Below are 27,023 nucleotides of genomic sequence, written 5' to 3' on the forward strand. Positions count from 1 at the left end.
ATCAAGCAACCTCCAAACCGCAGGTTTATTCACCGAGCTGCGCTCATCAATCGGAAGACGAATCGCTTCCTCCGTTGCAAGGCCCTTGGTGACCAACATCCTCCAAGCTCGGTAGTGCCTCGCTTGTAATTCATATCTCTGTTTGAGACTGAGGAAGAGAGGGGCGAGCGCGCGAGCCTGGAGGACTGGCCAATTGTAAAGAAGTTGTGAGGCCATCGCGCTAGATAGGTAGGTCGACTGGTAGAGGGAGTCGTGGTGGAGAGGATGGCCGTTCCCACCGCGAGATAAGACGCGGAGGAGCTCTCGCGTCATGGTGAGATCTACTTGGATTGCTTGTGGGCGCGTTGGCCAAAGTGGTTGGAGTGACATGTTGGACATCTTCTAAAGCGGTGTTGCGAAATTGTCTTGGGGCTATGTTGCTGTGGTATTTGTGGATGAAAAGTATGAAGTGAGTGAAATGCTTGCGATGATGCTTTCTTATCTACAAGTTGAAATGGAAGATATATTTGAAAAGCGAGGGCGTCGACCATGGTTTCATGCTTGGCTAGCCAACGAGAACGCCTACATATCGAACCATTGGTCACCTCTCTACCAGCTACCAAACTACCACTCCACACTAAGCCCCCTCACAAACTCATCGCTTTCCCGGTATCCCTCCCAATGCTCTCTTTGAGCCTTCTCAAATCCATTTGGTACTGCTTAGTCGTCTTCGGCGGCATCCCTACCTCCCAGTCATCTTTACTCCCAATCCCACCTCCATCCACTTTGACATATTTCTTCTCCACCCTAACATTCCGTTCCCTTCCAAACCCACCTCCGAATCCGCTTCTACCTTCACCACCCGTTCCACTGACTTTGCTACCGCCGTCTACCTTCTTACCCTTATCTGCCTTGCTCACCTTCCTCTTCTGCTTTTTTGCCTCCTTCCTCCTCTCCCTCTCGTTCTCCAATCTACACGGCCTGCAAAACCCAGTCTCAGTTCCATCACTCAGCACTCTAGTATGACCATCTACGCCTCGAGAGGTAGTCGTGTCGCGCACGATTCTTAGATTTGTCCTACATGCACATGGGAGGTTGTTCGCAGCTGCTTGGCAGGGGACTACATCGCCAACGTTGCTGAACTCATGGCCGCACTCTCGCCAGTAAATTTTGTATTGAGTGCATAGAGCTGGAGTGGTGGTAAGGGGATTTGGGTCCATCGTATGGTTGAATGCAGCTGAATGGCGGAGGCTGGTACTCACGGTTTTCCAGAAGAGAGAAGTAGGTAGTCCTTGCGGTCAGGTGCTAGAGTGTATTGCGTGCTATGGGTAATGATGGTGACTGTCGCCAGGAGATAGAGTCAGCAGACGAAAGGCAGAAGGTGGTGAATGATCAGTTCTGCGCCAAATTCACATCAGACCACGTGAGTGCGTCACTGTCAAGCAGGTTGAGAACGTTCCACCTAGCCAGACCTGCGCATACATTATCTTTGCCATCTTGTATAGTAAATCTTACTGCTTCTCAGGATATCCCATCTTTGCTTCGTCTTCCGCTGTTCCAAATCCTCCCCAGCCCTCAAACTCGTCCGCGAACTTGACTGCTGCACTGAGCCAGTGGTTTGATTTGTCACTACCCCTTTCCCATGTCTCCTCCGCTACCTTCAACGCACGCAATGCTGCGCCATGTCAGTCAAGAACACCGCGGTTCGGCAAGAGGCTCGTAACATACCTTTGACGTAATGCGCATCAGTCGAATGTGGTCCGTTCAAGGCCTTGGTTACAACATGCTTCCAAGTCTTCTTCTGGCTGTCGTCACCAGTCATCGCTTTACCCATATCGATCTCTGGCCTCGTCTGGGCAATGTATACAGCTAGCGCGAATAGCCACCATTGCCGTAGAAGACTGACATGGAACTTGGCCGGTATCAACGGGAGAAGGATGCGAATAGCGTGAGAGCTTGTAAGCACATGTACAAGGAAGAAGTCGTACTTTCCCTTCCCCGGTCGTGGTGTTCCAGTCAAAAGCCCCAAGCCGACCTCCTGAGCAGCTTGGAACTGTTCGTTCGGGGCAGTAATTTCCCAAGCATTCCAGTACTCCAGAAAGGCTTCTTCACGCTCCTCTAGCACTTTCGTGATATCGCCGCTACGGTGATCGTACAGTCCATCGAAGCGCTTATCCTTCCGCACCTTGTCCAACAAATCGATGAGCCCGGTGTGGTTCCCAGTCGCCTCGTGAGGGCTGGGCTTCGTGTATTTTGGATCGTCGATGTATTTATGGAGCGGACTGTAGAAGCAAGAGCCCATCGCTAGGGCTTCGATCGCAACGGTCGTGGAGTTGAGCTCGTAAGCGTAGCCGAGATGAATGAGAGGATGCGCAACTGCATGGGATTAGCGATATTCGGGCTTCGGAAGAGCGCAAACTTACGTCCTGAAATGAGGCCGTTGATCAGCGGTTCTTTGCCCTTGAGCAAGAACTCCTCAAGAACTTCCTCAACATCGTACTTCTTGCTCACGAGCTGATCCTCGAAGAAATCAATGAATGCGCGTTGGTATCTGGCTGCCCATTAGCGACTGACCCCAATCCTATTGAATCGCACCATCATGCAGCTACTTACTCGCGCTTCCCCAGGTACTCTCGCCAGTCGTCCTTTGTTATCTCACCAGGCGCATCATGCCAAGGTTCCAGCACTTCCGCCTCTCTCTCGTAGATCTCGTTCAGATGCTCTGCGGTGCCTCCCAGAAGGTAAGCCGATCCCAGGATCTAGGGTACATGCTTAGCAGCTACAGCCTTTACAGGAGGAGCAGCATACGTGCGGTGTATGGTTGTGAAATGTGAGGTTGTGGTATATGATTGCGTAGTTGGCGTGGTTCGCTTTGAGTAGATGCTTGAGGGTTCGCGGTCGCTTCTCTGCCGAGGTCTCGATGTCGTGGATTTCTACAGAGGGGAGGTCGACGGTGAGATGCGTGCCTTCGCCAGCGCGAAGAAAAGAAGGCAGTGATATCCTCGGTAAGCTGAACATTGTGACTGTGTGGTTGCAAAAGTCAAGAGAGTTTGCGGGGAAGATGCGCATCTGAGAGCTCGCGTCGCGCCTTCCTCGTTCTGGTATGACGTGATGTCCTCGCGACTTTAGCCCGATCGGGACGAGCAGAGTCTCCAGCAACATCACAACATTCCCGTCGTCTCTACTCGTGTCTACTCCTACATGCTTCAAGATGTATGAGGTTTGTAAGTTCACGATTACTGCATTGGGTAATAAACTGTGAGCGTGGATTCTAGCAGGTGTGAATGGAGTCCGCTCACCTCACTTCTCAATGTTCACCTTCCCACTTCCCTATAGTACAGTGCGGTGAGTGTATCTTGCGGACTCCTGCCTTCTTAACCCCGAATCTATCTTTCGTAGACATGAGGTTTGTATCCATGATTACTTCATGCCCAATTGGGAAGGTTCGCTAAGGTGTAGATTCCAGCAGAATGTAGCATGGAGGACACGAGCTTCATTTCGTCCTTCGGCTTTCTCTTGTGCTGCGTGCTCTTCTTATCCACTTCGCCGCCGTACTGCGACATTTTACGCCTTTTCAAACATTGCCTACCCACTCATTACTCAAACAGAAAGCAGACCAAATGAATGCATGCTCAGATAGGCAGTTGTCTCACGTCCATCGATTGCTGCGAATTTTGGGTGAAGAGGGTTCCCTCGCCAATTTTACCCTGAACTGGACTACTACGAGAGCTTTGCTTTTCACAGACAGGGACGCTACAATCGACGGAAGCCGGATATTGCCTGATATAGTAGTGTATCGTCCCATACTGCACGGGACAATAGTGCTTCGGCAAGCCATGGCATTCGACCATTGAATGCATCAATTCCTTTAACGACAGCGAACAAGCATATTATATTGTCGAGCAGCCTACCGACATGAAATATGATGTCATTGATAGCTTGTACTGTTAACTTGTCTCATGGAGATATTTATTGTCCGCTCTTTCGCAAAATACACAGCTGTCGAATATGCACATGGCGAATATAGTACATTGATCATCATTGAGAGCAAAGAGAACCACAGTTGTACTGTAAGAGAAGGTCTATTGCATACCTCTTTGATTTTTAGGTGATGATGATGTCTTCAAGGATTGGTGCGAGGTTCTCAGCCACGATCCATGCCCTAATCTTGAAGCTCCCAAGTCGACACCGTAACAAAAGCTCCGCGGCGTTCAATTGAAAAGCATGCTGCTCTGACGTAGTGCACTAAGAATTGTTCTACCTTACATGACGGCAAGTTACTAAAGACGCTTCCGCACAGGATACGGGTTATGACATACTACAGAGCGACCCACCACGTTTAGTACAGGCGGAAATCGGGCTTTGTACGAGCCGAGCGGCCTTCCTCCACCACGACTGCTGAGGACGTATCGCTTAGACTTCTTCCTGCGAGGACACGTCCGCTGTTGAAATCACGACTCGTCAATATGGAGACGTTGTGGAGTGTTTTCCGTCCGCCATATCATTAAATTGGTGCAACAGCGAGGTGTGAGGTAGTTGCCGCCTTATCCGATGTCTGGAACTGATGCAGCACAGGGAACGCTCATCCTGCGCACATCGTTGGATCACATCTGGGGAGAAAGATGGAGACAGTGCGATACAGCGGGTCTGGACGCTGACACGCTGGAGTCGAGATCTCTGGTGCTGTCAGTGTTGTGCATCGATCCTGACCCCCACGACGCGATCCAAGGAGAGCCTTGGTATGCAGGGGCGGCATTAGGATCGGCACGCGACAAGCTTTTCTCGAACGCCGCGGGCGGTTTGAAACAGCCTTCCGCGATAACGGCAATGACCCTGGAAATTAAGGATAAGGCTTCCTAGGCATGTGAAAGGCGATAAAGAACAACGGTTGGGAAAGTTAGAACGCGTCACGACCGACTGGGCGGCCGAGCCGCACCTCTCTCCAACTTTCGCCCTGTCGCGCGACCTTCATCAACTGCAGACGCTCAAAATAGACACACTTTGCAGAGTTTTGAGGGACCGACACTGGAAGCGTCCGGGACCTGCATCTTGATGCTGCGTGACGTCGGTGGCTGTCGCTAAGAGCTTGTGCTGGCAGACCTAACGGCGTATGCGACGCCGCTGTCATGGCATTCTCGACCGAGATAGATAGCCGCAGCCGTGGTTGAGGGCCGTTCTAGTATATTCGATGGCTGTGGTTGGCGCAGACGCGTATCCTTACAGCTTTCTGTACCAGATTCGGTCCCAACAGAGATTCTAGACAAAGCGACGCGGCCCACCCGGTGTGCTTGCCATGGCCACAACACGTCCGCCGTCGGTTCCATGACCCATTTTTCTCTGCGCCAGTCACTGTCGAAGGGTTGGCGTCGAATTTCAGGAATCGCAGATCGGGAGTCCCCAAAAATAATCCCTGGCCCAGCGCTGCTCCTGCTCCTTTAACCCCGGGCGAGCTCCACATCTCACTTGCTAACATCGCTGCTGTCCATCCCACTGTGTTGTCTTCTTCTCTTTTCTCACCACCTCTACTGCACATTAATCACTACAGAACACGCCATTTTTCTCCGTCACTCGCTAAAACATTTTCTGGATACGTCGGCACCGAGCTTGACGTCATCCCGTTGCAGCAGTTCGCGTTTGACCCTGGACCACCGGAAGGGCGAGCGCAAGCCATTGACTGCTGGTTTGGCGTGAAAAAGCATACCATTGTTTCAGCAATCGCATTTTGCGTTATCTACAAAAAATCGCCGCAAAATCAAAACACAGTCGCTACCTCATCGCTCTCCCAAGGTAGCTTTTCGATCGGATTTCCTATCGAACCTTGGTTCGGGCGCGACTCTCCACTATGAGTACACCAAATTATGAGCGGCCAGAGCCGACATACGACATGGACAGCAACATGTCCCACCACCAGCAGCGATCTTCCGACGAGGACGGCACAGTTGTGGGGGACGATCATCAGCGGCCATTGCGTGTAGATACTGCCGCACGGCCACCGCACAACAGATCACGATCTGGCACCCACCTTACCGTCGAAACCGCACATGATATCCCAGCAATGAAAGGCATACAGTCACCGTCGCAAACGCGTGAGCAGGCGAGCAGGCTCAACGATGACCTTGCAGTGCTCGCCATTGAGCAGGGTCTGGATGAGAAGGAGGCTCTTAGGCGCAACGCGTCAATGAACCCATCCATGACGCGCGTGCGATCCCGCCGTGAGGACCTCGTAGACGACTTCGACGCGGCGACGAACCCATTGCACGAACAAGCGGCTCGCTATACGCCACCCGAAAACCCGACCACAAGCTTCTCCAAGTTCTTCAAGAAGGTACACAACTCATCATGGCTTGTTAGGTACTTTACGTACATTACGCCCATGGTGCTCTTGATCCTCATTCCTTTGATGGTTGGCATCTTTGCATTCCCCAATGCGAATGTTGGAGGAGTCAAGCTTGTCTGGTTCTCGATTTGGCTCATGATTGTATGGCTGACACTGTGGGCTGGAAGAGTAAGTATCTCCGTCTTTTTAGTTTTACAACCACTAACATCCATCGCAGGTACTCGCGAAACTCCTCCCGTGGCCTATTGGTCTCATCTCTTCCCTCTTCACCAACAACAGCAAGAAGTGGAGAGACATGGGCAAGCAGCTCGAACTTCCAGCTACTTTGTTCTTCTGGTGGTTGGCCATTGAAGTGTCTTTCCTCCCAACAATGAAGAACCACCACGTCAACGGCGACAAGAACACACGCGACTGGGAAGGCACCATGAACAAGGTCCTCGTAGCTCTCTTCGTCGGATTCGTGCTCAACTTCATCGAGAAGATCATTATCCAGCTCATCGCCATCAGCTTCCATCTGCGAACTTACCAGGACCGTATTGAGCTGAACAAGTTCCAGATTGGTAGTTTGGCCAAGCTGTACAGGTTTTCCAAGGAGAAGATTGCCATGGAAGATTCCGAGTTTGAGCAGGGGGACGGCAATGCTCCATCGGGCGCACGCACTCCCGGTCAGGTTCTCACAGAGGCGCAAAAGAACATCAAAGTCGGGTTCAACAAGTTTGGAGACATCGCTGGAAAGGTCGCGGGGGACTTCACCGGTCGTGCGGTTACTGGCAGTGGCCATCCTCACCAGGTTGTTCTGCAACTCATTGGTACTACCAGCGGCGCTCAGGTTCTGGCTCGCCGTCTGTACCGTACCTTTGCGCGACCTGAGACCGAGACTGTTCATTCCGAGGATCTCAACAATGCCTTCGACAGCGACGAGGAAGCCACAGCCGCATTCTCCATGTTTGACAAGGACATGAACGGCGATATCTCCATGGAGGAACTCGAGGCTGTTTGCGTCGAGATTGGCCGTGAACGCAAGTCTATTACCGCCTCCCTGAAGGATCTCGATAGCGTCGTCTCCAAGCTCGACGATGTCTTCATGTTCATAGTGCTGATCATCACCATCATCGTGTTCATCTCGCTGATCTCGACCTCCGCCGCCGGTGTCCTAACATCCGCTGGTTCGACCCTTCTGGCTCTATCTTGGCTCTTCTCCGCAACCGCTCAGGAGTTCCTCCAGTCGTGCATCTTCGTCTTCGTCAAGCACCCTTACGATGTCGGTGACCGTGTCATGATTTACGGTAACACCGGAGATCTCGGCCGCGGTGATGATTACTTCGTCAAGGAAATCGCTCTCTTCTACACCGAGTTCAAGAAGATGCAAGGTCACGTTGTCCAAGCGCCCAACAGCTACCTCAACACGCTCTTCATCCTTAACCACCGTCGATCGGGTGCCCTCGCCGAAGCCATCCCCATCATTATCAAGTTCGGTACAACGCTCGAGCAAATCGAAAAGCTCCGCAACGTGCTCCTCGAATTCGTCACCGCCGAGCAACGCGAGTACCAGACCAATATTCTCACCGAATTGCGCGCCGTCCAAGAAGTCCACTGGCTCGAACTCAACGTCGTCTTCTTCTACAAGTCCAACTGGCAAAACGAACTGCTCAGATTGCAGCGCCGCAACAAGTTCATCTGCGCCCTCACCATGGCAATCCAGGAATGCGAAATCGAAGGACCCCGTATGCGCTACCCCGGCCAGAAGGAGTCTTTCCCGGTTTACATGCAGAATCTGCAGAACCCTGCTACACCTGGTGTCGGTATCAACGGCAACCCAGACCACCCCAACGGCACCATCCGCAACCAAGCTCAAGACCAACCATTCGTCGCACCCGCAGAAGGTACATCAGACTCGGCCACCGGAACCGGCGCGGGACCAACCCGCACCGGCTCCATTCTAAAAAAGCCAGAGACCCTCTCCGCAATGGGCCGCCGCGTCGACTTCTCCCTCGGCATGAAATCCATGGGCCTAGACGACCCCAGCGGCGACGTCCTCGACGACCGCGAAAACGCGTCCCGCGCCCGCGCAACCGTCGTCCGCGTCACCTCGCCCTCGCGCTCGCAAGACCGAAACAACGATCGCCAATCCAATGACAGCGCACGTAGCACCGGCCTCCAACGCGTCGGCACAAACGCCTCGTCCACCACCCGCGAACGCACGCACCGAAACCGCTTCTTCAGTCGCAACCGCTCTGGCAACGATGTCGAAGCTGGTATGGCTGATATCCCCGAGGGTAGCGGCTACGATACCCCGCCCAAGAAGAAGAACACGCTTGATCCACGCAGTGGCATTATTAGTCCCCGGGCTGTGAGGAGCAGTGGCGGCGAGGACGAAGTGCCTATCACGAGGGTGGGCAGTGCGGATGTGCCTAGGAGTACGGGTGCGTTGGCGCCTAGTACGGCGGATAGTGAGAGGACGTTCGGTCCACCAGCGAGAAGTCGCACGGAAGGGATTGAGATGAGGAGGTTTCACTGAGGAAGCTCATTGACCCTCTTACTCAATGTGTCGAGACAGCTGCGAAGTTGAAGCTGTCGGGAAAAAAGTCTCATTCTGTCATTCCCTCCTTCTATTTCTCGCGTCTGTACAGCGATATCGCTCAGCGTTTTAGTACTCCGTTTACACTAGACTAGTCGACAAGACAGATAGCCAAGGGCAGTGCGCCGGGCTTCTCTCTCCTTTCCTTCAATCTGTAAATTTGTAAATAATTCTTTCTTCAGCTTTGAAGGTCTATCGTGGAGAGACCAACGAGATAGCTCCAATAAATTGCGACAATATCGCTACTTCTCAGAATCGACAAGCTTTGCGATCGAGGGTTTCACGTGCCATCATTCACATTATTTTGACATCCCAACAAGAGCAGATCTATCGTTTGAAAGTAAGACTATGCATTCGCGCATAGTTTCTCCATTCCAAGACTACTAATCCCCCCAGCTCGTCGTAGCAAGCCTTACAAACAACATCATTCCCTTTGCCTCCTTCCCGTATCTCTAAAAACCTAGTACTCGCCCTCCTCAACGTCCTCCGCATCAAGCGAGTCCTCAGCAACCTCCTCGTAATCCTTCTCCAGGGCAGCGAGATCCTCACGTGCCTCGGAGAACTCTCCTTCCTCCATACCCTCACCCACATACCAGTGAACGAAAGCGCGCTTCGAGTACATGAGATCAAACTTGTGGTCGAGGCGGGACCAGGCCTCAGCGATGGCGGTGGTGTTGGACAACATGGCGACGCTGCGGTCGACGGAGGAGAGCTCGCTGCCGGGGACGCTGATGGGCCTGGGGTGTTGTTAGAAAGGGTTGATTGTAACAAGGTAGGAAGGACGTACTTGGTGTAGTTGATTCCGAGCTTGAAACCAGTGGGGCACCACTCAACCAGGTTGAAGGAGGACTTGGCCTTGAGGGCACCGGCGGCGGCGGAGCAGTCCCGGGGAACGATGTCTCCACGGTACAGAAGTGCGACAGCCATGTACTTTCCGTTGCGCGGGTCGCATACAACCATCTGGTTGTTGGGCTCGAAGCCTGTTCCAATTAGCAAGATATTACAAACAAAGCAAGATAGTGCAAAGACATACACTGGAAGGTCAGGTCGGAAACCTTGAAGCTCTCGTGGGAGCTCTTCTTGGCCGAGATGACAGGCGCGTAACTGATGAGCGGGTAGTGGATACGCGGGTATGGCACAAGGTTGGTCTGGAACTCGTTCAGATCGACATTGAGCGCACCATCGAAGCGCAAGCTGGAGGTGATGGAGCTGACGACCTGGGCAATCAGGCGGTTGAGATGCTCGTAGTTGGGACGGGGAATGTCCAAGCTGCGCCTGCAGATGTCGTAGACAGCTTCGTTGTCAACAAGGAAGGTGCAGTCGGAGTTCTCAATGGTGCTGTGTGTCGACAGAACAGCGTTATAGGGCTCAACAACAGAGGTAGACACGCGAGGAGCAGGGTATACGGCGAATTCGAGCTTGCACTTCTTGCCGTAGTCGGTTGAGAGGCGCTCGAGGAGGAGCGCACCGAAGCCGGAACCGGTACCACCACCGAAAGAGTGGAAGATGAGGAAACCCTGGAGGGACGAGCAGTTGTCTGTGTTTGTCAGTAGGCGCATTGAGCTGATGTCGGGGATTGTGCTTACCAGCAACGCGACGGATCTTCTCAATGACGCTGTCGACCATCTCCTTGCCGATGGTGTAGTGACCACGAGCATCTACTCCCGTCAGTATGTCTGCATCTGCATTCCCAATAGCTTCCAAGACGCACAGTTGTTGGCAGCATCCTCCTTGCCGCTGATCAACAGCTCAGGGTGGAACAGCTGGCGGTAGGCACCAGTTCGGATCTCGTCAATTGGGGAGGGGTCCAAGTCGACGAAGATGGAACGGGGCACGTATTTGCCGCTGCCAGTCTCGGTGAAGAAGGTCTCGTAGGAGCCACCCTCGCCGAGCTCCTTCGCATCGGGGTTGGGACGGCCATCGGGCAGCAGGCCGTGCTCGAGGAGGTACCTGGGGGTATCGTGTCAGTCTTGACTGTAGGCTTCGGGGCGCATGCGGTTCGCGACAACGTACAGCTCCCAGGCGCTGTTGCCCAGCTGTGTGCCAGCTTGGCCGATGTGAAGGTGGCAGATCTGTAGCTTGGTGTTAGCATTGCGCGTGCTGGGGTCATTTAATTTCTTGGAGTATTCCAATCTCAAAGCTCCTCCATCTCTTCTTGCTCTTTAGCCACGGTAGAGCTTCGTCTCGTCCATGTTGGCGCATGAAGCCCCCGCATCTCTTCGCATACTGCGATTGAACACTCCACCAGAAACAAGCCAACTTGACGTACCTCTCCTCGCATGGTTACGGTGTTGCTGTGTCAAACAGACGACTGTCGAAGGAACCTCTAGTTGCCGGCGTCGACGCTGGAGGCAGAAGTGTTCTGGGTTCAAGCGGTGAGGAGCGCCGCGTTGGACTAGCTTGGTGGGGTCGCTGCAGGGGCCGCACGGTTTTGTTTACGCGACCGTCGCGACAAAGGCGCCTTGCCACTTACAACCAACAGAACCGTGGCGCCCATGCGGCACAGCGGGGAGACCGCCTTTTGCCAGGGATCCCTCTTTTTGCGGTGTGAACACGACGCTTCAGACGTCTTTGTACCTGGACTTTTGCGGTGTGAAGCCAACAACTGGTAGATTAATCAACTATAAAGCTGCCGATCCTAACGAATTGAGCGTAAGCCTCGTGCGCCAAGCTGGATGATAATGCGAACCATTTCCATTCCTAGTCTAGGGGGATATCTCATGTGCGGAAGGAAACCAAAAACGCCTCCTATATGCTTCTTTGTGTGTTCGCGCTTGTCTCGTATGCTGTAGAAGCCTTTTGGAGTGAGTACGACAAAGCTCCTTGCTTCTCAGCATTACTCTCCAGGCCCATCAGCCACAGCCTCCTCGCCCATCGCATTCCACTCACCAGCCGAAGCATCGATTTCACGCGTCGCACTCTCTCTAGCTCCACTCTTGCTGTAAAACTCGTGGACGTCCTCGCATCCCTTTGGCGTCCTGCACAGCTTGCGGGCATCTGCAGACGCCGTCTTCCAAATCACCTCTCTGACCTCTTTGCCGACCTTTTCAATAGCGTCCATAGCCCAAATGACATCAAGATGCTCGTAACCCTCGATGACCTTGGAGTGTACGACATCGACATGTGGCTCTCGACCGTGTTCGAAACGGCGTAGAAGACGACGACCATCTACTAGGTCGTCGGAGCCACAGACCCATAGTGCAAAAGGAGGAGTTTGCGGACCATACCACGCGTAGCGCTCAGCTTCTTTCCTGTCCTTCTGATGCTCGTCGTCGGAGTCATGCGGTGGACCTCCGGTCTTAGCTTTCGTCTGCTCGATCTCCTCGTCTTCCTTATCTTCCATGATCTTCTCGTCTCGTGTGGCCAAGATGCATTTCTGCTTCGCGAAACATTCCCGCCCGAGCCACCATCTCATACTCTCTGCACTGACATAGACGGGGGAGAATTGAAACATGCGATTTCTCAGATCACGTTCCCAGCGGTCGTCCGTCCAGTTGAACAGAAAGGCGAAGACACGATAGCCCATGGAGCCGTAGAATTTTCCGGGAAGGAGACCATGCATAACCATCATGAATGGAATGAAGGCGTGGATGCCGAAAACTGTCCGGAACATGTTTGGACTGATGACTTGCATGAACTTGAACTGGGCTTTTCCGATCAAGGGACCAGCGTAGGCGGCAGGTGCCAGAGCGCAGAACACAGATATCTTTTCGCCAATCTCTGGTCGCTGTTCTTTTGCCAAAGCGACAAGGGTTTGTGTGGTGCCCTGGCTGTGCGCAATGAGACCCAGCTTTTCAAATCCGGTCTCCGAAAGTACGCGAGAGATAAGGGCAGGCAAGTCCATGACACCCATCTGACGAATGTTCCAAGCCCACATGCGCGGGTCTCCGTATTGCAAAGTGGTATGGCGAGGTTTGAAACCGCATCTGTTGTTGCCAAGCCAGACATCGTAGCCGGACTTTGCGAGGAAAAAAGCGAGACTGTCGTCATCGTTCGTGCAGTAAGCGCCTGCGGACTGCAAAAGGCCATGAATCATAAGGACTGGGTACTTCTTTTCACCTTCTTCATATTGCGACCCGGCAACACCCGTGCGATCTTCTGGGAAAAGCTCTGGCGAATGCGGGGAACGCTGGCCGTCGTTCGTGCGCTTGTAGTCACGAGGATTGTAAAGATGCCAGAGTTCGATGATGAAACCGTCTTCTGTCTGGACGTCAAAGATCTCACAGTCCAGTCCCACTCTTCGTGCATAGTGGCGCACATCGCAAACCAGAGGATCGGGACCGCCTTCTAACGGCTCAAACTCATCTGTTGTTCCGCCATCTTCTCCATTCTCCAGGTTTTTAGCTGACGGCATTGTGTCTCGCTTCTTCCACGCTCTTTCTGCTTCTCTTCGTGCTTGCTTTCGCTTGGTCTCCTCTTCGTAGAAAGGCCTTCGCTTCTCAGCGTCGCGGAAAGTGAGCAGTAGGAACAGGTGTTTGCACATGCCAGGAAGGGACGTAAAGCCTGCACCTAAGACTATGACAAGAAGGAACAAAAATGACAAGATGCCGGACGAGACTCGGAAGAACCAGCACTGACATTTCCTCAGAAGTGTTGGTGGTCCGTACATAGGCAGAGGCGGGAATAGAGGATTTGTCTTCGAAGGCGCTTTCGAGTCACCTAGTGGGACATCAGACTTCCCTTCGCCATTCATGTCTGCTTCTTTCGGAGGTATGCCGTGTATCGTTCCATCTTTTGCTTCGCGCAGCCGCGGTGAGAAGGATTCTTTCTTAGTAGGATCACGGTCGTCAATAATGTCTCGCAATTCGTTGAGCTTGGTCGCTTCTTCCAGGGGAACAGCAGGTAGTCGATGGCCGTCGGCAGTTTCGATGACAGGATCTTGCGGAGTTATGAACCGTGCTTCAACCGCCTGTGTGGAACCTGTGCCCTCATTCTCTTGCTCTGGTGTGTATTGTCCGAGACGCTTAGCCTGGTGTGCAAAGTCGACTGCAGCTTGTGTCTTGGACTTTCTCTTTTCTTCATGATGGTTGAACTGCTCTTCAACACGGTGTTTGGCGGCTGTAATAGAGGCCTTCGGCATATTGATCTGGGGAAAGCCCTATGGTTCGGCGACGGTGGTGTGGAGCGTCCAGGGTCGCGTGGAGCATAGGTACGGATGCCGGCAAATTAGTCCCTTCTTCAGTGTCGTAATCCCGAGTGGGCGGATCGCAGTCCTCTGTACGCGCAAAAGGGCTGTGAGATGCTGGAAGGCGGTTGAGAGACATGTTGCGGCTTTTTTGTCAATCGCAGTTTTGACGCGGTGGCTGTCCGCGCCTTGTTTGGCAAGAGCATTACGTCAGGAATGGATGAGGAAGCGGCAAATCAGCGATCATGCTGCGGAAGGATGCATCTCAACGACCACATTTAGAAACCCCATAGCGGGTGATGCAAGCAGGGTTTGCGGTTTTGTGGCAATGGTTTGCATGTCGCAGGCACTATTTATTAACATATGAAGAGGCTGCGGACTTGACTCCGGAATCGCGAATTCCAACGTCAACGATTTCTGAGAGATAGCGAGACTGAATATCATTTACGTCGAAAGGTATCAGTAGAGCGGTATCTAGACTTGATGTGGCAGGTATCCTGCTTGTCGAAGATATGCACATGCTGTGGTCGACGTGTGACGTGTGATGTACGACAGGCCACTTGCGGCCCATTGAAGCCTTGTTGAATCTCAGTGTGAACGTTCAACTTGAACTACTGCACTACAGACTCGAACAACACAAGCCAACATGTAACTCTGAGTCGTGCATGCTCGTGGGATTCCTGCTCCCAATCAGTTGAGTGGACGCGGGGATTCGTGGCAGGTAACCATGTCCGAGCGGGCTAGTTCTGCCGAGGCAATGCGGCTCTCTGGTGCTATGTGATGCCCGGGCTGATCGCACGCAATGAACAGAGCCGCGAATGCTCATACACCTGTCCATTGAGGCAGACATCCCTCGTTAATCCATCATGGACGCGCAGAATGGAGTCGCCAACCCACGGAAAAGAAGACGGAGAAGACGTCTTGACCGCCCTCCTATTTCGGCGCGACTACTGCTCGACGATCGCGTGAAGGGTGAGGTCGGAGTGCTGTCGGAGGACCTGTTCAATGACCTGTTCCCTGGATCGAGAGGCAAGAGCACTGGTACGTGGAAGGAATGTTTGGTAGTAGATGGGAGAGGTGGCTGACAAGAAGAATAGCCAATGGAGACACGCCAGACTCGGATCGCATCCAACACGTCGCAATCACCCCGTGGCTGCCGACCTCCATCGCCGCTTCCCAGAACACTCCCTGGACCATCTTGCCGGTGCGATCAGCCGACAAGACAGAAACCGGCACCGCGCGCCCGCATTCGTCACTCCAGATCCCCACGTCGTCTCTCGCCCTGCAGTCCTTCTCCCAGCTCCTCCAGAATGTCGCCCCGAACAAGACACAGAGACGGGATACGCCCATCGAGGTGCGCATATACGATGTTGTGCCGGTTGGGCTGAACACAGTCTACGTCAATCTGGACACGGAAGCCCTGCGGAAGCTGGACGAGGTGCATGCAAAATTCGGCGGAGGCTTCATTGCTCAGATGAATGGCTCATCACGAGCTCCGAAAAGCCACTATGTGGAAGCGAACGGAACAAAAGGCAAGGCGGTGGATCTCGCAGCGCAAGAGGAGGCCTGGCGACAGGCCGTACGCGAAGCCCTACAACTACCTACTGTGCTTCATACTGGCGACCTGCTTCCTCTGAAGCTACCCGCGCATCCCATCACCCATGTCCCACCTCCACCAGCCAAAATCAGCGCCTCCGAACCCGTGTCGCAAGGCCTCCTGCTACCGAGCACGAGGATCGTCATACTACAGTCGCACCGAAGCAGCTCTAAGCAACCCATCATCATGCCTCCGGTGAAACAGCCCCCGACGACCAACGGATTTGGCGACGATGATGAGGCTGACGACACCTCGAATGACACCTTCTACTCGGCCGCAGAGGACAACTCGCGCAATGTCTCTCCACCTGACGGGGAGTCTACGGACAACTTCGAGTCAGAGCTCTCGGAGAGCGATGCGGGAGACCTGTCCGACGAATCCGACGACATCATATCGCTGAACGCGCCTATGCTCCCGCCTCAGTCATCCGGTGCACTTTCAATCTTTTCCTCCGCGACCCCACGACCCGGCAACTTCGGACGCCCTAATGGCATCGCGACGCCAGGGTCGGTATACTCCAATTTCACAGCTACGACAGCCCGTGGTGGTCCGGCAAATAAGAGCAAGGTCTTCAAAGCCCAGGGGCTTCTCCAGCGTGTCCCAGATGATCTTATTCACCCGAAGCCGGGAAGCGAGGATGACGAGGAAGCGCGCGTATTCGTCGACATCAACACACTGGTCAAAGTCGGTTGCTTTTCGGGCGACTGGGTAAAGCTTGGGGGCACCGAAGCCCCTTCATCACATCCGCTCTGGGGCTTGAGTACATTCGGAGGAGTTGACGAGGAAGATAATACGAATTGGCGCCCCGTCAGAGTCTTTGGCCTGCCAGAAAACATGTCCAAGAAGGTTGCGCGATATCCGGTACAGAAGATGGCAGATACCGACCGAAGAAGTAGTTTCTCGGGCTTCTCGCAACCAATCTCGTCATTGCATGCCTATCTCTCGCCAATTCTTCTCGCAAACCTAGGCAGTCCTTCTCACCTCCGCATCACTCCGCTAGCCCCCAGCCAGTCTTCTCATCTTCCTAGGAGCGCCATTCAGAAGCCACGTCTCAACAGCTCTTCTTTGCCTCCGTCTGCCAAAGAGGTCACCCTGCTGAAGGTCTCAACCCCTTTGTCGTCAGATCGTCTACTCCAACCCAGTCTGTTCGCGGCATTGAAAGATCATTTCGAGCAAAAGAGGCGCATTGTCAAAAGTGGTGATTTAATAGGCGTATCTATCGACGAATCGCTTGGTCGAGCAGTATTCCAAACTACGGCAGAAGAAGACGCTGGCAACGATGAGCTTCTGGCCAAAGCCAAACCAACAGCTAGCGACGACAGCACCAGTGTCAGCAGCCGCAATCCAAAAGTCGTATCCTGGTTCAAGATTGGCAACGTATCGAGTTCTACCCATGCGTCTCACGACGGCGAAGAAGCCGACATATGGGGTGGTGCTGTCACAGTAGATGCTGCCAGCACCAAAATGGAGATGAACGGCAGCGAGCAGGGCAAGACTCCAGCTCCCATCAACAATGCCTGGCAATACTATCTTGGTGCTAAACGAGCCCCTGTTTCGAGCTCGCAGAAGACGATGTCACTAGACGAGCTGCCCAAGCCCTACATTTCATCACTTCGCAGACGGTTGCGAGAACTCATGTCTGTGGCTACCAGTCCGCGAGCCATCCACCTGGGCCTGCCACCTATCGCAGTCTTGATCACCTCGACTCAACGTGGCATCGGAAAGTCTACCCTCGCTACGAAAGCTTGCGAAGATCTCGGCCTGCACACTTTTGCGATTGATGCCTTTGACATCATCACCGAGGGTGGTGCTGGAGGTGGCGATGTCAAAACAGAAGGATTTCTGAAAGCTAGGGCAGAACGAGGGTTGACATGTGGCGCTGAGTTCACAGCATTGCTTGTCAAGCACGTCGACGCACTCAACGCCGATCGCATGAACACCGCGCTGAAAGAGATATTGGCCGACTCTCGCGTGCTAATCGCAACTACGACCGAGATCGACAAGGTACCGGAAGGTATCCGAGGACTCTTCACCCACGAGATTGAGATGACAGCACCCGATGAAGGCGAACGAGAAGGTATTCTAAGGAGTATCGTCGATGATGCCGGTATTAGACTATCCCCTGAAGTAGACCTTGGAAATGTCGCTGTCAAGACTGCCGCTCTTGTGGCTGGCGACCTTGTGGATGTCGTCGATCGAGCTTTAGTCGCAAAGCAGCAACGTCTTGAAGCGCTCGCTGCATCCTCTACAAAATCGCTCTCATCGTCCGAGACAATCACTACGCGCGACATTGAACTAGCAGGAGGTCACTTTAGCAACAGTCTCACCAAAGCCGATCTAGACACCGCAGTAGATGCAGCACGCAAGAACTTCGCAGATGCAATTGGAGCCCCCAAGATCCCCAACGTCGGATGGTCAGATGTTGGTGGTCTCACGCACGTGAAAGACGCAGTCATGGAGACTATCCAACTTCCCTTGTCACGTCCTGAGCTATTCGCCAAGGGCATGAAGAAGCGCAGTGGTATCTTGTTCTACGGTCCACCCGGAACAGGAAAGACGCTGCTTGCAAAGGCCATCGCTACCGAGTTTTCACTCAACTTCTTCAGTGTCAAGGGACCTGAGCTGCTCAACATGTACATTGGTGAGTCTGAAGCCAATGTACGTCGTGTCTTCCAACGCGCCCGCGATGCCCGTCCTTGTGTTGTTTTCTTCGACGAATTGGACTCTGTCGCACCCAAGCGTGGAAATCAAGGTGACAGCGGCGGCGTCATGGATCGTATTGTCAGTCAGCTGCTCGCCGAGCTTGACGGCATGAGTGATGGAGGAGAAGGTGTTTTCGTCATTGGAGCAACTAACAGACCCGATCTACTCGACCAAGCCCTGCTGCGACCCGGTCGCTTCGACAAGATGCTGTACCTGGGTGTTTCCGATACTCACGAGAAGCAGCAGACCATCTTAGAAGCTCTGACAAGAAAGTACGTCACATTCCCCTTCCCCGTTCCTTCGAATCGCCCAGATGCTAACACGTTTCACCAGATTCACACTGCATCCCTCCCTCTCCCTCCAACGCGTATCCCAAGGCCTTCCCTTTACATACACCGGAGCAGACATGTACGCCCTCTGCTCCGACGCCATGCTCAAAGCCATCACCCGCTCCGCCAAGATCGTCGACGAGAAAGTCGCCGCCCACAACGCCACCCATTCCCCTCCCATCACCATTGCCTATTTCTTCGACCATCTCGCCACAGAAGAAGATACCGCTGTCATGGTCACCGAAGAAGACTTCATGGAAGCCCACAAGGAACTCGTCCCTAGTGTTAGCGCAGATGAACTCCGGCATTACGATAGAGTGCGGAAACAGTTTGAAGGCGCGGGCAAGAAGGAGGATAAGAAGGAGAATGGGGCTGCGCCAGCTGTTCAACCGGCGACTAGCGCGAAGGGGAAGGGTAAGGCAAAGGCGCCGATCGACGAGGCTGAGGATATGGTTGTTAGGACGGAGAATTTGGAGGTTAATGGGTTTGCGAATGGGGATGCGAATAGGGCGGTTGGAGGGAGTGGGAGTGGAAAGGGGAAAGGCAAGGCGCCGGCGAATCATACGCCGGGGAAGAGCAGTGTTGATATCGCTGAAGGGGGGTTTGGCGATGCGACCATGGACGATGATTTGTACTCTTAGTGGCTTGTCTTGCTAATTGTACATGACTGTTTGCACGCCACGAGGTACATGCTTTTGGTCCACCAGTTCTCCCAATGGATGCTTGTGCGGAATGCTTTATGCATGTCATTGGTTTTAGAGCTGATCTTCCTTGATTCCAACAGATATGTCAACAGCCTGATAAATGGTCTGTATGACCGAGCTGATCGGTGGCTATTAGACAAAAGGAGTATAAGAGGGTGGAGTTAGACAGCATGTTGTATAGTGTGAGGAGACGTCTTTACAGCACATGCGTGAGTTGCTAAGCTCTCCAGCACACGAAGTTTGCAACTCTGTAAAACCGACAATGCGACACTGTACAAGTATACTCCGTCCCCAGTCTCCAAGCAAGCTAAGTGTTCTGCATCCCATTCCTCTTTTCACCCTCATGGAGAGTCGGGTGCGTTCTCTCAAGGAACCCCTTCCCTTGAGCCCCTCGTCGCTGTTCTCACCAGGGGCAGCCGTTTCCGCATTAACGTCACCACCCTCTCCCAGCGCTGCACCCAATCATGTATCCACGTCTGGTCGAAGCCCGGATTGTAACTGAAGACAACTTCCTCTAGACCCTTGAACTTCTCGAGCCACGCACAAATCATTCCCGTCGATTGCAGCGCGACGGTCCAGAGACCAATGTCTAGTTTCTTGATGGCCTGGATGTAACGTGGATGGATTTTTTCCAGAAACAAGTACAAGGTATCTCGGGTGGCGATGTCCCATGTGTTGAGAATATAGGGGAGGAGTGCTGCTTCGCTCTGGATCTGGGTGCATACAGCTAGGAGGGGAAAAGCGGGCATGTCGCGCTGAAAGAGACGCAGAGACTTTTGGGACGGTACCAGGAAGAGGGTGCAGTTGCCGAGCGCGTAGTGGTAGATGAGGTTTCGTAGCTCTGCTGGTAGACGGAAGAGAGGAGAGTTCAGTTGGTTCGCCGCTGTAGCTTCGGCTTTCGTGATTTGCGCCATCGTTTTAGCTGTCGGGACGGGTATGGGTATCGCGGCCGCTATTTGGGTTGAGCGGTTGTGGTGGTGGCGTGGTCGTAGAAGTGGGAAAGTGCGAGGAAGCTTGGGGGTGCACGTGCTTGCTAAAATAGTCAGGCAAGTGAAGGAGTGGAAATCCTTTCAGATCTAATTGGTCATACATAATGAGCGTAGTGCTTGACTAAGCGAAGTTAGAACAGAAGGGAAGTCTTGAATTTTGTCTTATCTTATAGGAAGATGAACTTGTGGCTGATCATCGATCTCAGTAAGCTTTGCTGGAATAAACACCTGCACACCATATCATTTCAAGGCGCCCTTACTCCCTTTCCTTTCTCAGTGCTCATAAGACTGCCCATTGCGTGTCTTTAAAAGATACTTGCTTCTTGCTCTTCGGCCTCCTCTTGACGCTCAGTCCGGAGTGTCTCAGTAAAGCTCTTCTCACTGCTCAATCCGGAGTGTCTCATCAATGCTATTCTCATTGCCCAATCCGGTTCCCTAGGTATAAACTTATATGTCGAAATTTTGACACCCGGTACATCCTTTCGTAGACCATCCGCTAAAACCCGCAACCCGTCCTGATATCGAGGAAGCCTTAAATGATTGTCTCTACAGCTGTGTTTCAACCTAATCTGCTCCAAGCCCTTGAACTTTGCGAGTGAGGATGCAACGCGGGGATAATGAGTGTCGATGAAGCAGAGTGGGAGTTCCAGCGTTTTGATAGCTTCGATGGACGATGTAGTCATGCTAGTAACGAGGTCGTTGATCATGGTCGTCGATACAAGGTCGAACACACTGAGGCTGTAAAGCAGCATCCCAGCCTCGGCGGTGATCTGGGTGCATACTTTCAATAGCCCGAATGCCAGTGCAAATTTGTCGCGATATAGTACTAGTACTTTGTCGCCGCGTAGACTCAACCTGATTCTCTGGCCGCCCAGCGCGTACACCCAAATCTGATTTCGAAGTTCACCAGGTAGGCGGAGAAGAGGAGAGTTTTGTTGATTTGCCGATGTTATCTGCGCCGTTGTTTGCGCTGTCGATATGGATTTGGACATTTGCAGTTGAGTGGGCTGAGTTGTCGGGTGCTGCAGTCATTGTACTCTCATAAATAGGAGGAGTCACAAGTGTAATATGTAGTCGTTCAATTGTGAGAGCGCAACAGGGCTTTGAAACGCAGGCCATGCCAAGACATTCGAAGAAGTGAAAGAGAGCGTTTGCAAGGCCGCCCGGGCGTGCACTGCGATAGCTTACTACATTAATAGTGATATATCTTGATACGTATGCATATAGGTAGTTTTTAAGAAGATAGATGTTCTTGACAAGACCTCGGGAAGGAGGGGCAGTCAACTATCCTTCTAATTCTGCATGAAAGTTGACTTTGGCTAATATTCCTCATCAGGCAACTTTATTTGAATACAATTCCTAAAAACTGTAACTTCGATTCTTTTCCTCGACATCGATGCTCGAAAGCCATGCTATCATTTTGTGACAGTATCTCGAGCCCCACTGTTCGCCCGACCATGTATGTCAACTGCCAACCGTCTTAGTAATGTCCCGTACATTTGATTCCCATACCAGTGTCCCACGTCGTAACCTTGACATCAGGGATCTTTTCCCGCAGTAGCTTCGCGAACCAACCTACACGAGACAAGTCGTAGTTCCTCGGGAACACAACGGACTTTGTATTGTAGCGTATCCTGATTTCCTTGAGACTTTTGCACTGAATCAGATGAGGCGACATGTGATCTGGATTTCTGCAGACGTCTTTGATTTGGATAACCAGTATCGTAAGAGCTCCAAGCTGCGATGTACTGATACTGCTCATGAAAGCATTGATGCTGCTGAGGTCTGTGAAGAAGTGGAAGATGTTGAGGCTGTATGGGAGAAGGGCGGCCTCGGCGTGGATTTGCGAGCACACTCTTAGTAGCGCGAAGTGTGGGATGGGCTCCTCTGGGTAGAGGCGTGGCTTCCGTGGGTAAACAAGCTCATGTGTTGTTCCCAATAAGACTATATGGCCGCCCAACGCGTAGTTGTAGATCTGGTTTCGAAGCTCGGCGGGAAGGCGGAGAAGGGGGGAGTTGCGTTGGTTTGCTGATGCTTCCTGCGCCATTGTTGAGTTGTTGAGACGGGTCTGGGTATTTGGCGCTGTAAGGTACATCGGTGGAGCGGAGTTGCAGTGTAGTCTTGTAGAAAAGAGAGTTAGAGAGTTTGTGGAGGTGCAGATGATGCCTAAAAGATTATAGGAAGCGATAGAGCGTTTGCATGGCAGTGCGCTAGGACGCATCCGTACTCGTCTGTCCATATTCTGCTTTCGCAAGTATTTCCAATCCCTTTGACACTAAAAGATAATTGTACGTGCTTAATGAGAGGAAAGGCTGGTACTAGTAGCGCTGAACACTTTCTGATCCTGTGGAGAGATGGATATCTCGTACATTGTCGATCTCGGAAACTTCACCGAGATAAAGATCCGCCAAACGCATCTGAGATACTCTACTTCGCTTGTACTCTTTGTAGACTATTCATTTGATATCGTAAAAGCAATTCCCTTCCACTCTCCACACGATGGACCAAACCCAATCCATCTTGTCTCAGTGATACTTGACACTGCTCAACCCAATGAAAGAATCCCATGTCATGACTCTAACACCAGACTTATAGTTTCGCAGGAGCATACACAATGTCCGAAGGTAGGCATGGTTGTACTCTGTTGGATCGAGCTTTTTACCAGCTAAGTTGATCTTGATTTCCTCTAGACCTCGGAAATGGGTAAGCTGTGACAATAGATCCGTGGGTCTGCAAAGGATTACAGTGTTGTATGAAATCCTGATCACTCTGATGGCTTGGATTCCTCTTGCACTGGCGGACGCTGTGAAGGCAGGGATGGAGGTGTGTCCGAGGAAGTTGAAAGTGTTGAAACTATATGCAAGAGTTGCTGCCTCTGCGTTGACTTGAGAGCATGTCTTCAGCAATGCGAAAGCAAGGGCGTCTTTCTTTGTATAAAGACGTGACTTGCGAATTCGTGTCACCGGCTCTGTATACATTCCCATCCCGAGAACATGGCCGCCCAATGCGTAGGTGTAGATTTGATTCCGAAGCTCGGCCGGTAGACGGAGGAGAGGAGAGTTGCGCTGATTTGCCGCCGTGCTATCTCAACATGAGTTCATGTACTTCCTGCGCATACTGACTCTCGTAGACTGCATACATGTGAGCGCGCGCAGCGTTGGCTGCTTTCCTTCGCCCCATCTTGGCAGGTGTCCTTGGGACTTTTGTTGCTGACCTGCGGGTGGAGCTGTGTTGTGTTGTGGTCTAAGTAGTTGGTAAGTGAGAGACAGCCCTGAAGAGCTTAGACCTGTAGGAGTGGAGCTGAAGCCGAAAACGGTAACAGGGATGAGGATGTGTGTTTGCGCGACCCGGCGCTGGGCCGCTAGTACAAGTTCGCTATGAACTCAGGGCAGGCTGTGCATTCCGCATGCATATCCTGATGTCATTTATTATTGCACCATAAAGAGTGGCTAGATATGTGTTGGATCTTACTACATACATGCAACTGAGTCTGAACAAGCAAATATCTTCTCAAGGTTGTGTATATCTCCAGCTTGATAACATTGATGTACAACGGCGAACATTTCTCGTGTGCCCAACCCAGCCTATTTTTCGATTATGACAGTAACACCCTCCTTCATAGACCTCATCGTCTCCGCTAGCGCCCTAATATCATGTTGCTCATTGTGGGCCCCAGAACCTGCTGCTGGAGGAACCCTCGCTTTCTCGATGATGATAGTTTGCAAGCCTTCCAATTTCTCCAGTTCCTCCATCTTAATCCACCTGCCGTGCTCCCCAAAGTTCCAGAAAGACCGCTCCAACATAGCACATCTGCGTGGTTTAAGCTGGATCGTACGTATGAGTTTGCGTTTAGCGTGGGAGCATCGTAAGAGGAAGTTGCGCATGGCGAGCTCGTGGTCGAATGCAAAGACGCAGTAAGGGTACTGTAGCATGGCAGCTTCTTCGGAGATTTGCTTGCAGACGAGTAGTAGACCAAGGGTACTTTCCAATGGGAGGGGTCGCAATAGGATCTCGTGAACCTGGCCGCTCAACACGTATCTAGCACAGATGAGAAGGTTAGTGTATGTTCGTGATTTTCTTGAGTGATGCTAGAGAAGGTCTATTCACTTGTAGATCTCATTTCGCATCTCGGCTGGAAGTTGCAGAAGAGGGGACTCGGTAGCGTTGCGCGTGGTTATATTTATGTTCTCTTCACGTGAAGACAGAGCTGCTAAGTGCGCATCGGCTGCGCGCGTCGCGTCCGCCATCGTGGTCGACGTGTCGGTGCTAAGAGAAATGGAACTAGGAAGTTGCATTCCGAGCATGGAATCACTGGGTAGGACAGCCAGCGCTGTCGGAAAGAAGAACTGAGGGTCCATTGCGCTAGGCCGTAAGTCGACCGCTCGCTCATTCACTGGGGATTCACCTAGTCTCGAATTTTCGTCGTTGAGTAGGTAACGAGGATATTCTACCAAAACTAGATCAATTCGCCCAGCCAAACCCGGTAACTTAGATATTGCGATTACCGACGAAGAAGGAGCCACTCACGACTCCCGCAATAGCGATGACGCAAACGACACTGGAAATACCTGTAGCTGAACGTCTCAGCAACTAGTATTTTCCACAGCAGTCACACAAAAGCTAGCGTGCGCCTGACCATATCCTACTACTCCAGACGATGAAGCTCAAACGCCAACTCAACATCCTTGGGTGCGAATTCCAGAAGTCTAGGACCCAAACCAGCCTCTATCCGCTTGAGCGCCGCAACCTCCGACGGACGGGTCGTACGGAACGAGGACTCGCGAGACATTAAGTCGCCGTCATCTACCACAACAGCGACGTGAATGTACTTCAACCCCGTCAACGTACTCAAATTCTGAACACGCTTCAAGTCGAAGTCTCCAATGTCGTTCGGCCTGCTTGAATATTCCATAGCCTTCACGTAAAAGAAGAGCTTGCTGATGGCTCCAGTTTGAGCTGATGTGATGCGGTTTCTCAGAGCTGTGAGAGCGAAGTCGTTGTAGTACCAGAAACGATTGATGCTAGAAAATGGGACCAGCGCGGTTTCGGTATATAACTGCCGGCATGTCGACTGAAGCGCGACAAAGGGACTGCTCTCTTTTGGACCGCCTGGTAGGTTGGTGCGTGTGATTCTGACTTTAGAACCGTGCCAGGATGCTACATCTAGGAAATCCTTGGGCCCTACCTCCAAATGTGTCTCGTGGAGAGCTATACCGGCTGAAGAATTGAGCAGTCTGATGCGGTTTGTGATCCGCGACAATTCCTGCTTATTGTACTCTCCATAATCCACACGCCTCGATTTGATGAAGATGCTGAAGCCACCCATGGCTTCGGCAAATATCTGATTACGGACCTCGATTGGTAATGTTAGGAGCCTGGAGGACTGGACATTGCGTTGGCATATTCTCTTATTCTCTCCTGATTCTGGTGTGGCGTCTAGCATGCCGTCTTCGAGAAACCTTATATTCGGGTTTGGTACAGTCTCTTGTTCGATTGACTTGTGCAATCGCAACAGTCGAAAGAAGGACTGAAGTGCATTGTCATCGTCCGTCAGGCCAAGAAGCTGGAGCGAAGGTGACGCCGAAGTGTAGCTGTACGAGTCGTCGATATGCACCATCGCCAGAGCGTCATCGTACAGTTCAAACGTATCCAACGCCTGGTTTATGTTCCGTTCTTCGCGAAGGCGCTTTTCTTCCTCTTCCCTCACAGAATCACTTTCTATGTCGTTCAGATCGCGATCCCCTATGCCCCAGTTTAAGTCGTCCATATCAGTCGAGGCCATGTTAAGTTGTAGGTTTGAGCGTAGGTCAGTAGTCCTTCGTTTTCTGAGTTGAGTGTCGGAGCCGGTGATGAGAGGACCCGGGAAGTGATGTCAGACTGGACTGTATAGAAAAAGGGAAGTAAATACCAGGCGGCCGGTACACAATTGTCCAGCTGCGCACTGTCCATACCTTCGTGGGCACCATCACTGTCTCAGATTCACGTGAAAGTCGCAGTCGACAGAGTGACTTCGGATAATCCTACTCCATTCACTCAAAAATCGTTCGTAGACGAACCCCGGGAATTTCATCAATTAAGTTCGTTGAACAACGCGTCTTTGCCACAGACCATATGTATCTTTAGCGGATACATGCTCGATTGCACATCGCCTCAGCGCGTTGTGGATGCATGTCGAGTCCCAAACGTCATATATCAGTGTTTCAACGACACGTTGCGTCCCCATATACTACACTTGCAGTTTCCGGCAAGCTGTTTCTTGCTCTTTTGACAACGCAGAAGAAATGAAGAGTAGAGTGGTCCGCACAAAAAGGAATGATGAGTCTAATGAGACCATGGGAAAGATAGCGAGAGTATTGAGAAATTCACTCCTATAGGTAGTAAAGTCGAATACCGCAAGAGGCTGTGTAGAAGTAACTTTTTTTGTCGACAACGCGCGCAATATCGAGAATCTGGATGAAGAATAGGCATTTTCTAGGCGTCCTAGAATGGACGGCACACCAGAACAGATCTGAAACACGCCGGTAATTGCGGTACGAATAAGCAAACAAGGGCCAACTTCCGCTGCTCAATCTATATGATTCAATGGCTGCGAGTGTAGGAAAATCGAAAAAGATGGTGTGCGACAGCAAACGAGATCCCCACCGCGAAGCCGTTAGCTGCAGGCTGCATGACATTGTTCTCC

General features: G+C 52.2%; 8 protein-coding genes across 8 annotated transcripts; 2 read left to right on the forward strand and 6 right to left on the reverse strand.

The window, feature by feature from the left end:
* Positions 1-1,490: 1,490 nt before the first annotated feature.
* On the reverse strand, positions 1,491-2,997 carry J4E86_007998 (uncharacterized protein; the record flags this gene model as incomplete). The annotated part of the gene is made up of 5 exons (XM_051448513.1): positions 1,491-1,654; positions 1,708-2,355; positions 2,403-2,530; positions 2,593-2,738; positions 2,788-2,997. 5 exons carry the CDS (start codon positions 2,995-2,997, stop codon positions 1,491-1,493), a joined length of 1,296 nt encoding a protein of 431 aa, XP_051300109.1.
* A 2,824-nt stretch (positions 2,998-5,821) lies between these two features.
* Positions 5,822-8,834, forward strand: J4E86_007999 (uncharacterized protein; the record flags this gene model as incomplete). The annotated part of the gene is made up of 2 exons (XM_051448514.1): positions 5,822-6,484; positions 6,534-8,834. 2 exons carry the CDS (start codon positions 5,822-5,824, stop codon positions 8,832-8,834), a joined length of 2,964 nt encoding a protein of 987 aa, XP_051300110.1.
* A 520-nt stretch (positions 8,835-9,354) lies between these two features.
* On the reverse strand, positions 9,355-11,175 carry TUB1_1 (alpha-tubulin; the record flags this gene model as incomplete). The annotated part of the gene is made up of 7 exons (XM_051448515.1): positions 9,355-9,631; positions 9,682-9,874; positions 9,928-10,431; positions 10,481-10,552; positions 10,606-10,844; positions 10,908-10,966; positions 11,164-11,175. The coding sequence occupies 7 exons, from the start codon at positions 11,173-11,175 to the stop codon at positions 9,355-9,357; spliced, it is 1,356 nt and encodes a 451-aa protein (XP_051300111.1).
* A 555-nt stretch (positions 11,176-11,730) lies between these two features.
* Positions 11,731-13,974, reverse strand: J4E86_008001 (uncharacterized protein; the record flags this gene model as incomplete). Its single annotated transcript, XM_051448516.1, has 1 exon — positions 11,731-13,974. The coding sequence occupies one exon, from the start codon at positions 13,972-13,974 to the stop codon at positions 11,731-11,733; it is 2,244 nt and encodes a 747-aa protein (XP_051300112.1).
* A 911-nt stretch (positions 13,975-14,885) lies between these two features.
* On the forward strand, positions 14,886-19,289 carry J4E86_008002 (uncharacterized protein; the record flags this gene model as incomplete). Its single annotated transcript, XM_051448517.1, has 3 exons — positions 14,886-15,060; positions 15,117-18,591; positions 18,653-19,289. 3 exons carry the CDS (start codon positions 14,886-14,888, stop codon positions 19,287-19,289), a joined length of 4,287 nt encoding a protein of 1,428 aa, XP_051300113.1.
* A 428-nt stretch (positions 19,290-19,717) lies between these two features.
* On the reverse strand, positions 19,718-20,266 carry J4E86_008003 (uncharacterized protein; the record flags this gene model as incomplete). The annotated part of the gene is made up of 1 exon (XM_051448518.1): positions 19,718-20,266. The coding sequence occupies one exon, from the start codon at positions 20,264-20,266 to the stop codon at positions 19,718-19,720; it is 549 nt and encodes a 182-aa protein (XP_051300114.1).
* A 1,555-nt stretch (positions 20,267-21,821) lies between these two features.
* Positions 21,822-22,388, reverse strand: J4E86_008004 (uncharacterized protein; the record flags this gene model as incomplete). Its single annotated transcript, XM_051448519.1, has 1 exon — positions 21,822-22,388. One exon carries the CDS (start codon positions 22,386-22,388, stop codon positions 21,822-21,824), a length of 567 nt encoding a protein of 188 aa, XP_051300115.1.
* Positions 22,389-24,986: 2,598 nt separating this feature from the next.
* J4E86_008005 (uncharacterized protein) lies at positions 24,987-26,123 on the reverse strand (the record flags this gene model as incomplete). The annotated part of the gene is made up of 1 exon (XM_051448520.1): positions 24,987-26,123. One exon carries the CDS (start codon positions 26,121-26,123, stop codon positions 24,987-24,989), a length of 1,137 nt encoding a protein of 378 aa, XP_051300116.1.
* Between the last annotated feature and the right edge of the window lie 900 nt (positions 26,124-27,023).

The sequence above is a fragment of the Alternaria arbusti genome (genome assembly GCF_024043155.1).
Source record: "Alternaria arbusti strain BMP 1465 chromosome Unknown scaffold_12, whole genome shotgun sequence".
Taxonomy (NCBI): Eukaryota; Fungi; Ascomycota; class Dothideomycetes; order Pleosporales; family Pleosporaceae; genus Alternaria; species Alternaria arbusti.